Raw genomic sequence first — 15728 nt, forward strand, 5'->3', positions numbered from 1 at the left:
AGGGATTGAGGGGAGGGGTTTCTCCCCCTCCCCCCTTCCTCTCTTTCCCCATTTCTTTCCTTGATCTGTTCCCCCCTCCCTTCCCTATTTTCCTTCCCCCCTCTCTTCCCTGATCTGTGTTTCTTTTCTTTTTTGTGTTTGTTTTTGGATTTCGCTTTCTTTTCCCTGTTGTTGTTCTTTGTTTGCTTGTTTCTTTTTTCTTGCTAGGTGTTTGTTTGGGCACACTTTGTGGGTGCTGCTTATGGGGGATTCACTCAAACTTCCCCCCAATTTTTTTTGAGTGCCCCGCCGATCTCCTCCGCGCTAGCTTTGCCGTTTACTGTCTTCTGCTGGGTCTTTTCACGCGTCCCCACTGCGATGTGCTTCCAACGCCATCTACGCATCGGTTTTTGGCAAGCACGCGATCGGCTTTTCTTCCGGCTGCTGTCATCCGCCTAGTGTGTTCCTATTTTTAAATTTTTAGTTGTATTGCTTTGATTTTCCCTGTATTTTTCTTGTTTTTCTTGCTGCTTGTAATAAGGCCATGTCCTCTTTCTTAATCTCCTCACTTGTTATTTTGGTCCAGACCCCTAGGGTTGTGGATGTGAACGATATCCTGGCTTTCGGGTTCAGGAGGATGTGTGTCGGCATGGGGTCCTTTTGATCCTAGGGTCGAGGAATAAAAGCTACCTATGTATTAGTTTGTGTCTGCCTAGCGCAGATCTATTATTCTAACTGAAGATTAGTTATAAGTTAGCGGATGTTTGGCGTCTTTGATGTGTAACCATTTAGTTACGACTTTGATCTTTTAGCTTCGGCTAAGATCTTTCAAAACGTTATGTTCTGTAATTGTAAGAGTTTTAATGCTCTTGATTCCTATATTAATGAGATAAGAATTATTTTCCTTCAAAAAAAAAAAAAAAAGTGATTGAGTCGCTGATCAGCGACTCACTCATTTCCAACCATTAATACAACAAAGAATAAACAATTGAACCGTTGTAACGTGTTGACAAAGATTTTCCAATTTTCTAAAACATGTTACAAAGATTTGCGTCATGCTCATTTTTCTTTTCGGTGTGTTTTGGTTGCTAAAGCATGTGGAAAAAGTAGATGAAATTAATGTGTCCAACTACTTTGAAGCTTGAAAATGGCTTTGGCTTCACATTTAATAGAATTGAAGGCAACCGTTTTGATCAAGGTCTTCTTTGTACATTTACTACGTATAGACTACCAAACATTAGTCAAAACATTAGTTAGTGTTAGAGTATATTGTGGGATATGATTTGACAATATAATTGATTATAATTAAATTCAATTAGATTTGAATACATTCAATTTTGATTTGATTTCACCTTTCATATCATTTTGAATTCTCTCCACCTCCTTATCATTTTCTTTTGAAAAATGATATGTGCTTTTTTAGTGTTCTTCTTGTGTCCTCACTACAAAAAAAAAAAAAAAAAAATCAATTTCCAACGTGGTTATTGTGGATAATTTTTTGCCACACAGTAAATATTTTTCGGACGTGGCAAAGTTGGCAGCTCAGTAATTTCTGACATAGTATTTTAACACGTCAGAAATTTCCGACGTGTAAAACTAGAAAATCAGAAATTTCTGACGTATGAAAATACTACATCAGAAATTTTTGACGTGCTAGTTTAACACGTCAGAAATTTCTAACGTGTTAAAATACTAACACGTCAAAAAGTTTTTTTCCTTTTCTTTTTCGTCCCCAAGTTCCAACACACTGTGTGCAGACCTTACAATTTTTTTTTTAATTTTTTTTTTCTCTCTCTCTGCACGCTTCTATATATCGATCTTCTTCATTCTTCTTCTCTCCTTTTTTTTTTTTTTTTGGTACGCTTCTATCTTCTTCATTCTTCTAATTTTTTTTCCTTTTCTTTTTCCTCCCCCAAGTTCCAACACACCGTGTGCACTCCTTACAAAATTTTTTTTTTCTCTCTCTTCTATCTTCTTCATTTTTATTTTTTTATTTTTTTTTAAATTTCTGACATACTGTTTTAGTGCATCAAAAATTTCTGACGTGCTATTTTCACACGTTAAAATTTTTCTAACATTCTATTTTAACACATCAGAAATTTCTGACGTGTTAAATATTGGCACATCAAGAAAAAAAAAAAAAAAAAAGAGCGAGATTCAACTTTTTCCCTCTTCTTTCCCTTTATTTTTTTATTCTTTATTCCCTTTATTCTTTATTCTTCTTTCCCTTTATTCTTTTATTCAACATTTATTCTTTCCCTTTCTTTTATTTCCCCACACTCTCTCTCTCCTCTCTCAATCTCCCTCTTCTCTCTGCACAGCCGGCCAACTCTCTATAGAGGGAAGAAAAAAAAAGAAAAGGAAGAAGAAGAAGAAGAAGAAGAAGAAAAAGAAAAGGAGAAGAGAAGAAGAAGAGAAGCAGATTGAAGAAAAAAAAAAAAAAAGAGAAAAAGAAGAAGATTTTTTGGGTTTTTGAAGATTTGTTGGATTTGACGTTTGGGTTTTGATTTTTCAGGTTGATTTTTTTATTTGGGTTTTTGATTTTTTAATGTGGGTTTTTGATTTTTTGGGGTTGGGTTTTTGAAAATTAATGGAGAAAAGAAGAGAGGGAGAGCTGGAGATCAAACGAAATTGGAGAAAAGAAGAGAGAGAGAGAGTGAGAAAATGGAGAAAAGAAGAGAGGGAGAGCTGGAGATCAAAAGAAATTGGAGAAAAGAAGAGAGAGATCGAAGTGAGAAAATGGAGAAAAGAAGAGAGGGAGAGCTGGCCGGAGAAGGAGAGGCAGAGAAACGGTGAAAAAAAAATATTTTAAAATTATTTTAATTGAAAAATAATTTAAGTTAATAAATTTTTTAATTGAAAAAAAAGTCCAGAAAAAATTTAAAAAAAAGAAAAATTATTATTTTTAATAATTTTTTAAAATTTACTGACGTGTGAATTTCTGACACGTCAGTAATTTTTTGACGTGTCAGAAAATGACGTCAGGAAATTTTTTTGACTTGCCCACTTTTGACACGTCAAAAATTATTGACATATTAAAAGTAACACAACAGAAAATTTTCGTTTCTGACACTCAAAAATTTTAACGCCCGACACACGTCAAAAAGACCACGTCAATAAAATTTACTAACGTGTCAGATCACCTAACACGTCAGAAACTGCATGCCAGGAAAAAATATAATTTTTGTAGTGCCTCCTAGTCGTAGGCAAAAATTATTTTATAAAAACCAGGTGAGAGAAATAAGAACAAAGTTCTTTTTTTATTTTTTATAAAATAATATCCACATAGGACCATGATGATGCAAGAAAAACACTAGGAATGCACCTACCATTCTAAATTTTCTTTATTCCGCTATTTGTTCAATTTGATTTGATTTAATTATAAGCAATTACAATATCAAATCTAGGGGTGTCAAAAATTACCGGGGACCCGGTTCCGGTTCCAGTACCTGGTTTTTACCGGGAATACCGGAACCGGGTTTATATTTTATTAAATAATATTTATATATTATTATATTATATATATTAATATTTTTTAATTTTGTTATGCTTAGGTTTAGGTCTCCCATCTCCGGTTCTCACTTCTCCCCTAAGTCCCCTTCATCTTCTTTCCTAACATCACGCCGCAAGCCCCTCCTTTTCTCCATTTTCTCCTCTAGTCCTCTTCTTCATTTCGCTTCTCAATTTTTACTTTTTATTGTTTTAATGTTTTCTTTATGTACCTAATTTAAAATGATTTTTAGGGTATTTTAAAAAATTGAATTTTTATTTCTAAGGCCCATATAGGCAAAAGCATTGATTTTTTAGGATTTTTGGGCTTTTTCGGTTTATTTTTTAATTATTTGGAACAGTCACAACAAAGCCTCTTTAGTTTAGACAAAAGGACTAACAGATTTTTTTTTTATTTTTTAAATGAGCTAACTTATGAAAAAAAATGGGCTTATTTGAGGCCCAATACCTAAAATAAGCCCAAAAACTAATTTTCTTCAAAAACCAGTTACCAGACCGGGTAAAACCGGAACCAGTCGGTAACCGGGACCCCAATTAACTGGGGTCCCGGTTCTGGTTTTCCAAAACCGAGAACCGGGGTACCCCGGTTCCGGTTCCGGTTTTGGCCAAAAACTAGAAAACCGGACCGGGTTGACACTCATAATCAAATCATATCCCATGATATACTCTAACAGTTAGGAGTAGTGAAAGAGAATTTTTTAGTCCCTTTTGACTTGACGCTAAGATTTTTGAATAAGTATTAGTTGTAACTTGTCTGAATAGACGTGATAGTCTAAGATGTTCCGTCACCTCTAACTAATGGATTTTCGAATGACTCTCTTTCAATTGCTTGCTTGAATTAGCTGCAATTTTAACAGCTATTTTGGGAAATTCTCGTCAGAAATTTCTAGCTGTATAAGAATTTTGTATATGACAGGAACAATAAAGCGTTAACTTTGATTTCTTTGTTGTCTATTGAAGACGTCAAGTATAACCTAGGAGTGTCAACCTGGTCCCGGTTCTTGGTTCCCGGTTATTGGCCAAAACCAGGAACCGGAACCAGGGTACCTCGGTTATTGGTTTTGGGAAATCGGGTGCCGGTTAACCGGCCAGTTTCGGTTTGTACCCGGTTATCAGGACTGAGTAACTGATTTTTTAAAAAAAATTGTATTTTTGGCTACAAAATCCACAAAACATCAAATTAACGAAACCCATCATTTACCCCATCACCCATAACTTAATCCCTAAATTTTTTCATCAAATTTCCTACACTTTCTCATCAACCAAACGAATAAAAACACCCTAAATCAAAACTCTAAATCAAAACCCCAAATAGATGGCATCGTGGATCGAATCGAATTGGAAGCGAGAGAGGAGTCAACTCGATCAATGAGAAGTGGGGAACAGCCAGATTGGGTTGGTAATGAACTTGAGTGGGCAAGGGAAAGGGAACCAGGAATGAACTTGAGTGGGCAGTGGAAATTCATCGGCAATGGAAGTCGATTCCACCTAAGAGGCCACCTTCTATCGATTCTAAGGGCTTACCCACCAGATAGAAAACATAGAATGAAACTAAAGATGTGGGTGAAGAATACCTGGCTGCTAGTGCTCATTGCGAGAGAGGGAGATGGCCTGACGGAGGTCACGAAACGAGAGAGGGAGACGGCTACGAAACATCGGAACTGGAAGTGAAGACTGAAGAGAAAGAGGCGGAATGTTGTGAAGAGTACTGAAGTTGTGAAATGAAGTGCTAAACAGTAAACGGCTAAACCTAAACCAGTAAACCTAAACTAATATATATATATATATATAACCGGTACCCCGGTTATAACTGGGTGTCAAAAACCGGAACCGGGGTTCCCGGTTTTTGGTTTTTTCCAACCGGAACAAGAACCGGTTCCCCGGTTTCCCAGTATTTTTTGACACCCCTAAATCCTAGTATAACCTAGTCACCAGTCGGGCTCAAGGAAAATGACATTGATGGAAGCAGAACTACAAAGGTGTCGAAGACTGTATTTTACCGTTCATTATTATTATTTGAACTCGTCAATAAATTTGTAAGAATATGATTGATTTAGCACTATAAAATTTTATTATATATCCACTCCAAGAAAAGTGGCATGTGACACAACACAAGGTGTAAGATTAACATTTATTATGTTGTTATGTTACATATGATCTTTTGTTGGATTATTGAATATCATATTATGCCTTCGGTGACCCTTTTGGACTTCTATGATCGTATTACTTTTGCCATAGCTATTAGATACATCTTCATTTTGTTACAATATACAAATTTGATGTGCATTTAACATGAAATTAGTGAGTTTAGCGAGTTTAGTTATGATAAGTTATGATTGAGTTTTTTTGTCTTATACTTATGTCTTGATACGACTCAAATTCAATATATGAACACAAATTATCGCCCCTACATTTTATTGGTAAAAGAATTGTAATGAATACGGTAATGAACTCACATGTGAAGAAGGCATTGTTAAAAACATGTACATATGAGTGAAAAACAAATAAGTATGAAAAGATATCATAAGTGAATAGTTAATACACACAATTAAACGCAATCCCATTAGCTCAAATTTTTGGGTTGAATGATGTATTTATATACTATATTATAGTTTCACTAAAATAACTCCTTAAAGAATAATTTTCCTTGAAAATTATACATATTGGATCTGCAAGCTTATTACCATGCATGAACTCTGAATTCTTAAAGAATACTCATCTACCACTCATTCAAGTACCATAACTTATAAACATGAGAAATGCTACATACTCTCACTCTCACTTTCACATTTCGTGAAGCCCTTACGACCCACACTATCGAGGGTATACTTCAGTAATCGATGCTTCATCAACAGATGGCATTGATTTGCTGGTATTGCTTGTAGATTGATTTGAGGAGGCCAAGTCTTTCAATGGCATGCTTTGCTCTGTTCGACTATAAAGATAAGATGCAGGTTGTCGAGGTGATGTTAATTTCATAGAGTAACTGTTAAGCATGACAACTATGGATGCCATGGTAGGTCTAGCAGTTGGATCATCCTGTACAGAAAGTAAGCCAATGTGGAGACATCTGGTGACTTCCTTTCTTGAGCAAGAATCTTCCAAATTTGGATCTAATAATTCCATGGCTGTTCCATCCCTCCAATGGTTCCAAGCCTGCAACAATTGGTCAAGTAATGTTACAATGTTACAAGGATGTGATGATGTTTGAATTAACATATGAAAATCAGCATATTTGGTTCATAACTACTCACATAGCTCAAAAGGTCTCCAGCACCATCTGACGGATTGAAAGAACTGATCTTCTTGCCAGTTATAATCTCAAGAATTAGGATACCAAAACTATACACATCGGATTTCACAGAAAATTGTCCATGCATAGCATATTCCGGAGACATATAACCACTACAAATTAAACCAGCATCATTAATACAACGGTTTTAGTTATATGTAATTCACATAACATATTTTATTCAACAAAAATAGGCAAATTAATATGAACTTACAATGTGCCGACAATTCTACTAGCATTTCCTTGAGTTTGATCAACTCCAAAAATCTTTGCCATGCCAAAATTTGAAATTTTTGGATTCATATCCTTATCTAACAAAACGTTACTGGCTTTAAGATCACGATGTATAATTCTTAGCTGAGAATCTTCGTGAAGATAAAGAATCCCTCGAGCGATTCCTCCAATAATTTTGTAACGTCTTGACCAATCCAATTGTCCTCTTCTTACAGGATCTATGCATTCATCAAAATTTAATATTCGTATTAGAATAATCAACTAAGACTCAAGTCCTATAAAGATTAAGAACATACAAGAAGATGAAGTGTATATTTATAAGAAACAGACCATAGAGAAAGTAGTCAAGGCTTTTGTTGGGCATAAAATCATAGACAAGTATCTTTTCTTCTCCTTCCAAGCAAAATCCCAATAATTGTACAAGATTTCTGTGTTGAAGCTTGGCTATCAATACGGCCTCATTTTTAAATTCTCCAGCCCCTTGTCCGGAACCTCTCGACAGCCGCTTTACGGCTATTTCTTGTCCATTAGGAAGTATACCCTGAAAATGTACTTCAACTAACAATTTACCACTTACAATTGATATAATGCAAACATCATCAAAATTATCAACACTGCCAGATTTTGCACGCACTAATTGCATACTAAAAACCCTCTAATTACCTTGTAAACGACACCGAATCCGCCTTGACCAAGCTTATTATCATATGAAAACATGTTGGTGGCAGTTTCAATTGTAGCAAGATCAAATTGCAAGGACTCTACAGTAGTAATATCATTAGCAGCTGCAAAACAAAACAGTAAATGTAATTAAGTAGCTACAAGTGTAACATTATATAGGAAATATAAGCTATAATGCACAAAATCAAATTAATAATTGTTTACCATTTTCTTCCTGTACAGCATTGTACTTCTTTCTTGCTCTCCTAGTAAGCAAGCAGTATCCCATAACGAACAGAACAACAGAGACAGAAATCGGAACGACAATGGCAATAATTGTCACCGCTGAGATTTTATCTTTTCCTGCATAAACAATATTCACTTGCATTGATAAGTTAAAGGGTAGAATGATTTATAATTTGAGTTGATTTCTAAAGATAACAACGTTAATTGTTTGATAGAATACTATATATATATACAGTAGACAGTCTTGATTAATTAGTCGTGACAGAGAACCACACACTATTGGGCAGAACAGTATCCTATATTCTAAAGTTTTATCTAAAAGCAGCCACGTACAGGCGATGAATAAACCAACATCTTTTTCTTGTTTTTTTTTTTTTTTTTTTTTTTTAATTTTTTTTAATTTTATCTTTGCTGACTCAGAGGGATTGACGTCGAACTCACATGGCTTGTGTCAAGTCCAACATATCATGTCGGCACTGAATAATCAGATAAGTATTAGTTATTTTGATGGAAGTTGGGGCCATGAGCCAATTTTGATCCTATCACAGAGCTCAATCTACTATTAAATTTGCATTATAACATTAAGAATTTTGCACTTAAAAATTTAAAACTAGTTCTTAGATGGTTGCAAACAGAAAGACTAATTTTATATTTTTTCATAAAACAAAATTAAAGAGCAGTCATACTTTAATCGACCAAAATCTTAGAAAAAAAAAAGAACAAAGAAGAAAAGAAAAAGAAAAAACACAAAAGAAGTCCCCTAAATTTGATAAAAAGTGAGGAGAGAAAGCAGTAAATCATCAATTTCTTTGAATCCAGTTTTTTACCCCCCCAACCCAAAATGAAAAAACTTTACCTTTGGGTGTAGATACTGATCCAGGAGGTGGAGGAACAGGTGCTACGGACTGGTAAAACCGGTAGAGTTCAAACCTAACATTACAGCTAGGAGACAGAACTCTGCCCCCTTGCTGTCCCCCACAACAACCCTGAAGATTGGATATCGCTATCTGGAGGCAGCTATTGCAATCGGAACCTGACAGGTCCGCCGTGCACTGGGCAAGGGCGTAAAGCGTTTGAAATTCTGTGAAATTTGCTTCTTTCGTCCCAAACTTCTTGGCCCCAGGCCCAACATTTGAAACCCCACTTGCCAAATCATTCATCGTTGTCCTCACCAGCAGGGCAAACCGGTTTTGCTCCGATATATTCTGTGTGTTCCACATAAAAATGCTTGGGTCGGTGACCATGCTGGAGAAGATATCCTGATTTGAGTAGCGTAACATGCACTCGTCGTACCAAGCCACGGCCACTTTCTCATTGGGGCAGCGATCGACCACGTCTTTGGTTGCGTCAGCAGCGCACTCTCGGCAGGCGTCGGGGGAGAGATCGCCCCGGCAGAGGAAGAGGCCGTAGACCGTGTCGACGGAGTTCCCAGCCGACGCGGTGGTGTTGTAGAACCCCGTGGTGCGAGTGGCGTTGGAGGTGAGGGAGGCGAGGAGGTGATTGAGGTTGGATTGGTAGGTGCTGTTGGCGGTGAAAGTGGTGGTGTTTGGGCAGACATGGGCGAGGTAAGTTGCAGCAGCTTCAGTTCCGGTTTGGCTAAGGAAGAAGCTAATCAGGAAGGACAGAACAAAAAGGGTCGTCGCGCAGAGGTTGAAGCCAGGCGAGCCCATTGTTATCATCACCAACCTTTTCCCTTTGCCCTTTCAGCTGCGGCCTTTAGTGGCTTTTTCTTGGGGGGTGAGAGCCATTGAATAAGATCAATGGTGCAATAAATGAACCTACAAATGTCATGGAATGGTTCACCAGCGTTGGTCAATGAAGAAGGCCAGTTCAGCACATTATCTTTGCCGTAAGGAAAATGTAAGAGTGTTCATATTATTGGACATATTGGTTGGCCAAAACTTACATTAAGGTAGTTCAGTCCACATCTGCCCAGATTTTTTAGTAAAATATTTGCTGCTGCTACTAATCAATTTTGGCGTGTACTATATCCTCACCAAACGTTAGAGGAAAAAAAACAAAACAAATTTTGAAAAGTATCATAGTTAAAAGAAAGGATGAATTTTAAAAAATATGATAATTAGAAAAAATTAAAAAAATATGATAGTTAAAAAGGGATAAAAAATTGAAATTATGATCGTTAAGAAAAGATAAATTTTTAAGATAAAGTTAATAGCTATAAAATAATTATAATATTTTGACTAAACATGAGAAAGTAATTTGAATGCCAATACGAAAGAGTAATGGTAGAAGTTTTTCTTGAATCTCTTTAAAAATGATGTGCTTTAAAATACTAATTAGACTTGTGATTGATGGCTTTTGATATTTGATCAAATAATAATTTTAAAAATTATCTCCTTTTTTTAGGGACACAAGAAAAACTTTCAAAATTACTTATCACAAAAATGTTTACTTTGGGAAAAACGACCTTCAACGTTGAGAGTTCTAAAAAAGCACATCCTTACAAGCCGAATTTGAGCCCCAAAATTAGTCCACTAGGTAGACTAGTAGATTGGACCCTAATGAGCCTTTGCTTGGGCCTCGCATTGCCAATAAGCAGGGGTGGAACTACCCCTTGGCTTGGGGGGTCTCCAGCCCCCCCAAGCCAAGGGGTAGTCCACCAAAAAAATAAAATAAAATAAAAATCCCAATTTTTTTATTTTTTACAATTTTGCCCCCCAAACTAAATATTCTAATTCTGCCCTTGCCAATAAGTGCACCCCACATGTCCCCAAGCAAGTGCGTTTGAGTCCACTTTAGTGTATGAGCAAAATTAAGCACCCAAGATTTTTTTTTTTTTTTTTTTTTGGTTACTCATTAGAAATAGTATTGTAGTCACCTATTGTTTTTTTTTTTTAAAAAAAAAAAAAAAAAAAAAAAAAAAAAAAGGAGAGGAAAAGAAAGAAGATTTAAATTAGTGACCTGTACTTTATGAGGCATAATTCCCAACTGATTAATCTACTCATGGACCACCCATTGTAATTATTTGTGGCCACAATATGGATAGCGATCATTATTTGATTATATTATAATTGGAAAATTAGAATTTAATAATATGGACCAGTAGAAAAATTAGGCAACATTCCCATTGGATGTTAGTGCTGGAACCTTTTCATCATAAGCTCAACTGGAGTGCGCAGAATTTATCAATTTTTTTGCCTTTATTGATTAAAGTAGAAGCACTTGTTGGAAATAAAATGTGGGATATTCAACATTAGAAAAAAGTAGTGCAGCATATACATTGTATGAGAATGGCTGAAGAAGAGAAGACACCGATGCTGAACACCGTGAACAGTGATGTAAATGGGCAATTTTGACTCTGGTCAACAAATGCAGCTTGACTTTTATTCCTCTAGATAGAGAATAACGTTTCCAAATCCTATTTTGCTTCTGATGATGATGTGTCATCCACCTTCTTCACCCAGCAAGCAGAAAAAGAGCCGCCGGGAGGGAACGTACGGAATAAGTTCCTTTCAATTTTTACTACAGAACTTCTTAAGTTGGTAATAATTTACTTGTCAATTAATCCGTCTATAAGAATGTTGTAATAAAACTATAGAACCACAAGCAATTTTCAAATGGGACTTTACAAGGCCTCTTTTCGAGAATAAAACATATTTGTTTCACTACTGAATTTTATTAAGGATGTCTACTTCCAAACGTTTATATATATGTTTGTACATATGTTGGACCTAAATTTACATTTCTGAAACAAAAGCCATATGAAAATCACTAGGATAGACAAAAACTAAGTTGGACAAACACCTCGGTTCCTCACACTATCGAGGGTATAGTTGAGTGATGGATGCTTCATCAACAGAGAATGGTACAGACTGAATTGTTGTGGAATCACCGGGGGACAACACTTCATTTGTTTTCATGTTCTTCTTTGCTCTACTCCGAAACAAAAATGCAGGCTGTTGAGGTAATTGCAGGCTAACAGAGTAGCTGTCAAGCATGAGAACTATTGTTGCCATTGTTGGTCGTCTTGCTGGATCCTCCTGAACACACAATAACCCAATATGGATGCATCTAATGACTTCATTTTTTGAAAAAGAATCTCTCATGGTTGGATCCAACAATGCCAATGGGGTTCCATTCTTCCACTGTTTCCATATCTGCAATGATTATTCATTAAACAATATTCAGAATCCTTATCTTGAAACCCTTTTTCTGTAGTGATGGCCCTTATTATTTTATAATTTACTCTTCAGCACTAAGAGCCGATTATATTGACTTTCATAAAGTAAGCAGAATTGAAATACTCGGATCCACACTCACAAAGCTTAAGAGGTCTTCATCATGTTCTGATTGATAGAAACAATTGTTCCTTTTACCACTGATAATCTCTAGAAGTAGGACACCAAAGCTAAATACATCGGACTTTACTGAGAATCGTCCATGCATTGCATATTCTGGAGACATGTAACCACTACAAGAAACATAACACATGATTGACAATATAAGGAAACTCATGGTCATGGACCAATTTATCAAGGTCGCAACTTTTTCTTTTCAGCAATTCTCATAAGCTACAAGAAAGGAAATGAATTTGTTGATTTAAACCATGCAAATACAGCATGTAGTAATTAAAAACTTACTATGTTCCCACGATTCTGCTTGTATTTCCTTGGGTTTGATCCATCACAAATATCCTTGCCATGCCAAAATCTGAAATCTTCGGATTCATGTTGTCATCTAATAAAACGTTGCTAGCTTTAAGATCACGATGTATAATTCTAAGCCGAGAATCTTCATGAAGATAAAGAAGTCCTCGTGCAATCCCCCCTATAATCTTGTAACGGCTTAACCAATCCAGTTGTCTTTGCCTTTCAGTGTCTGTAATTTTATCAAAATAAAATATTCAACTTGAAAATAAATCAATCTCAAATAGTGAAAAAATAATCAAGAACTTGATATAAGTTTAGATTAGCCAAACCGAATAAAAAGTAATCAAGGCTTCCTTTGGGCACATATTCATAAACGAGTATCTTTTCTTCTCCTTCCAAGCAAAATCCTAAGAGCCTCACTAGATTCCTATGTTGAAGCTTCGCAACCAACATAACCTCATTCTTAAATTCTGCTGCACCTTGCCCAGAGGTTTTGGATAGCCTCTTCACTGCTATTTCTTGTCCATTGTAAAGGATACCCTGAGATTATATTTGAAACAAGGTTAGAACATTCGACAAACACATACACATGGACACACATATGTACATGGATTTATAAAAATAACTAAATTTCGTTGCGAATTAACTATATTCTACCTTGTAAACGGTACCAAATCCACCTTTACCAATCTTGTTATCATCAGAGAAGTTATTTGTTGCAGCTTCAATCGTACCCAAGTCAAATTGCAAGGACTCTACAGACGTAATTTCAGCCCCAACTACACAACAAAACAGTAAATATATATATTGAACTCTGATAATTCAAAAAATTATTATTATAGTGGAATGTTGAGCACAAATGAAGATCAACTAAAGCTCTCTTTTTTTTGCTTACCATTTTCCACTAGTAATGAACTGTAACTCTTCTTTGTTCTTCTACGCAGGAAGAAACATCCAATGGCGAAAAGCACGACAGAAGCAGCAATTGGGACAACAATGGCGATGATAGTAATCAGAGATGACTTGCTTTTTCCTGCAGTATTAACAATTAACACGTGTCATTGACTCATTGATGGTTTGTTGTGGGATTATATTATATATATATATATATATATATATATATATATATAAAATATAACAGTACTCCTTTTCTTTTTCCTATATTAATCAGTTAAGTTTATGTGACAAACGTATACTGTTCACCACAAGGCCCACAACAGCAAGCCCATTGAATATCTGGTGGGAAGGGAAACATTAATTAGAAAAAGTAGTTGGGAATTCAAAGGCCTTTGGCGCAATAGGAAATGGAACGATGACTTTGATTTTGGGATGGTCTAATTAAAAGGTAGTAATTTTGCATTCATGATCCGATTACTCTACAGGTCTCTGTTTTGTATAAATATAAAAGCTATATTGCATCTCACAAGCGCTAAAACCGTAAAATCAACAATAACCAGCGCAACTGTAAAAAGAATTAGATCATTAAGACCTCGAGTATAAGCAAAAGCGAAAGAACAATTAAGAGAAATAATTGATCTTGTTTCTTTTTCAAGAGTAATTGCCTATCTCCCTTTGCAGCTAGAAGACCCAAATGATGACCTCAAAAGATATCGAAATATGAGATTTAGATTTTAATTTTTTTTAAGAAAATGATCTCATAGCATGCGTTAAGCAAATTAACTACCGATGCTTATCATAAACGTACCTGGGGGAGGAATAGAAGGAGATCCGGGAGATACTGCGGTCAGATTGTAAAATGGAAACAACTCGTATCTAATATTAGAGCTCGGAAGCAGAACCTTTCCGCCTTCTTTTCCCGTGCAGCACTGAGGAAGAGAGCCTATGGCGCTTTGCAAGCAACTCATACACAGATCGGCGTTCATCTCAGGCGAGCACTGCACCATGCAGTACAGCGTCTGTGAGCTCGTGAACTTTACTACTTCCGCGGCGAACTTCTTGCCCGATTGAGAATTCGCGGCTTGTGTCGCCAACGACTTCATCGTGGTGGCCAGCAGCGTGTTGAAGCGGTCCGGCTCAACGACGTTCTGGGTGGTGGTTGGAAAGTTCTCGAAGGGCACCTGGTCGTTCAGGTAGGACTCGTTGGAGTACTGTAACGTGCACTCGTCGTACCAGATTAGCCCCACCTTGTCGGTGGGGCAGCGATTTCTTATATCTGTCATGGCAGTAGAGGTGCAATTTTGACATAGGTCCGGGGAGAGATCGGCGCGACAGAGTAAACGGCCGATGACGACGTCGGGAGGGGCCTGGCCGACCTTGGTGTAGTAGAAGCCGCTGCGGTTGTTGGCGTTAGAGGAAAGAGCGGAGAGGAGGAGGTTGAGGTTGGCTTGGTAGGTGCTGTTGGGAGTGAAAAAGCTCGAGTTTGAGCAGGTGTGAGCGGCGTAAGTGGGTGCTGCTTCGGCGGTGAGGCTAAGAAAGGTTAGGAGGGAGAGAGTGATCAGAAGGCATGTGGGAAATTTGAAGGAAGCCATGTTTATTCTGCTGATCACTCTGTTCTTCAGGGGGGTTCACTTTACCAATCTTTCTTACACTTCATGTGTCTTTAATTTGCTGGTTTATTATGCAGATAAGACAGGGGGAACAGGGGTGGTGAGTGAGGCAGGAAGGACTGGTTGACCATTCTAATTTCTAGTATTCTGTGCGCGTGTGTTGAAAAAAAAGAAAAGGAAGAAATGACACTATTTTGTACGTTTCGCTCAACTGCGATTGAAGTTTGGACTTTACTTGCGAAGTTGCCGTCTAGGACTCTAGAAGATAGATATTCATTCTATTCATATATAGACTGTATTTTCGAATCGTAAATTTTTTAATTTTTCGATAATTAAATTTTAATTAAAAATGAATTAAGAGATATGATATTAACAAAAGATAGATTAATTAGTCTTGATTGAATGAAAATTTTTGGAGTAGAATATTTTACTTGCTAATTTATACTTTTGTAAAAATGAGTATGAGATGACAATTTACATTTGAGTGATTAACGTAACGTCAATTTGTAAATATAGTACTATATAACGTGGATTGCAACTTTCACCCCGTTCAAAAAGGACCCAACGAACCCACCAGAATTTGACCCAATTTGCAAGATTTTTTGCAAAACCAAATTAATTAGAGAAAGAGCTTGGTACATATAGGCACCAGGTAATCAATTCGCCGGTCAGTGCAGCCGATCGGATACA

At 36.6% G+C, this 15728-nt stretch overlaps 2 protein-coding genes across 2 annotated transcripts; both read right to left on the reverse strand.

Annotated features, from left to right (window-relative positions):
* Positions 1–6057: 6057 nt before the first annotated feature.
* On the reverse strand, positions 6058–9689 carry LOC132168824 (cysteine-rich receptor-like protein kinase 10). The gene is made up of 7 exons (XM_059579880.2): positions 8778–9689; positions 7901–8038; positions 7679–7800; positions 7346–7556; positions 6996–7233; positions 6744–6894; positions 6058–6645 (listed from the first exon to the last, which is right to left on the reverse strand). The coding sequence occupies exons 1-7, from the start codon at positions 9598–9600 to the stop codon at positions 6304–6306; spliced, it is 2025 nt and encodes a 674-aa protein (XP_059435863.2). The 5' UTR covers positions 9601–9689; the 3' UTR covers positions 6058–6303.
* Positions 9690–11528: 1839 nt separating this feature from the next.
* Positions 11529–15182, reverse strand: LOC132168827 (cysteine-rich receptor-like protein kinase 10). The gene is made up of 7 exons (XM_059579884.2): positions 14237–15182; positions 13427–13564; positions 13189–13310; positions 12861–13071; positions 12523–12760; positions 12203–12353; positions 11529–12039 (listed from the first exon to the last, which is right to left on the reverse strand). The coding sequence occupies exons 1-7, from the start codon at positions 15018–15020 to the stop codon at positions 11701–11703; spliced, it is 1983 nt and encodes a 660-aa protein (XP_059435867.2). The 5' UTR covers positions 15021–15182; the 3' UTR covers positions 11529–11700.
* Positions 15183–15728: the final 546 nt, after the last annotated feature.

Source organism: Corylus avellana, chromosome 1, assembly GCF_965113065.1.
Source record: "Corylus avellana chromosome 1, dhCorAvel1.hap1.2, whole genome shotgun sequence".
Lineage (NCBI taxonomy): Eukaryota > Viridiplantae > Streptophyta > Magnoliopsida > Fagales > Betulaceae > Corylus > Corylus avellana.

What these genes read in the sequence shown, in the direction of transcription:
- LOC132168827 (XM_059579884.2), bottom strand. Translation starts at nt 15,020, where the DNA reads ATGGCTTCCTTCAAATTTCCCACATGCCTTCTGATCACTCTCTCCCTC. An exon ending in TCCTTCTATTCCTCCCCCAG is followed by an intron (nt 13,565 to 14,236) that starts GTACGTTTATGA and finishes TTAATACTGCAG; the next exon opens with GAAAAAGCAAGTCATCTCTG. An exon ending in AGCAGAATCGTGGGAACATA is followed by an intron (nt 12,354 to 12,522) that starts GTAAGTTTTTAA and finishes TGTTTCTTGTAG; the next exon opens with TGGTTACATGTCTCCAGAAT.
- LOC132168824 (XM_059579880.2), bottom strand. Translation starts at nt 9,600, where the DNA reads ATGATAACAATGGGCTCGCCTGGCTTCAACCTCTGCGCGACGACCCTT. An exon ending in GATTCGGTGTCGTTTACAAG is followed by an intron (nt 7,557 to 7,678) that starts GTAATTAGAGGG and finishes GTACATTTTCAG; the next exon opens with GGTATACTTCCTAATGGACA. An exon ending in AGTAGAATTGTCGGCACATT is followed by an intron (nt 6,895 to 6,995) that starts GTAAGTTCATAT and finishes TTTAATTTGTAG; the next exon opens with TGGTTATATGTCTCCGGAAT.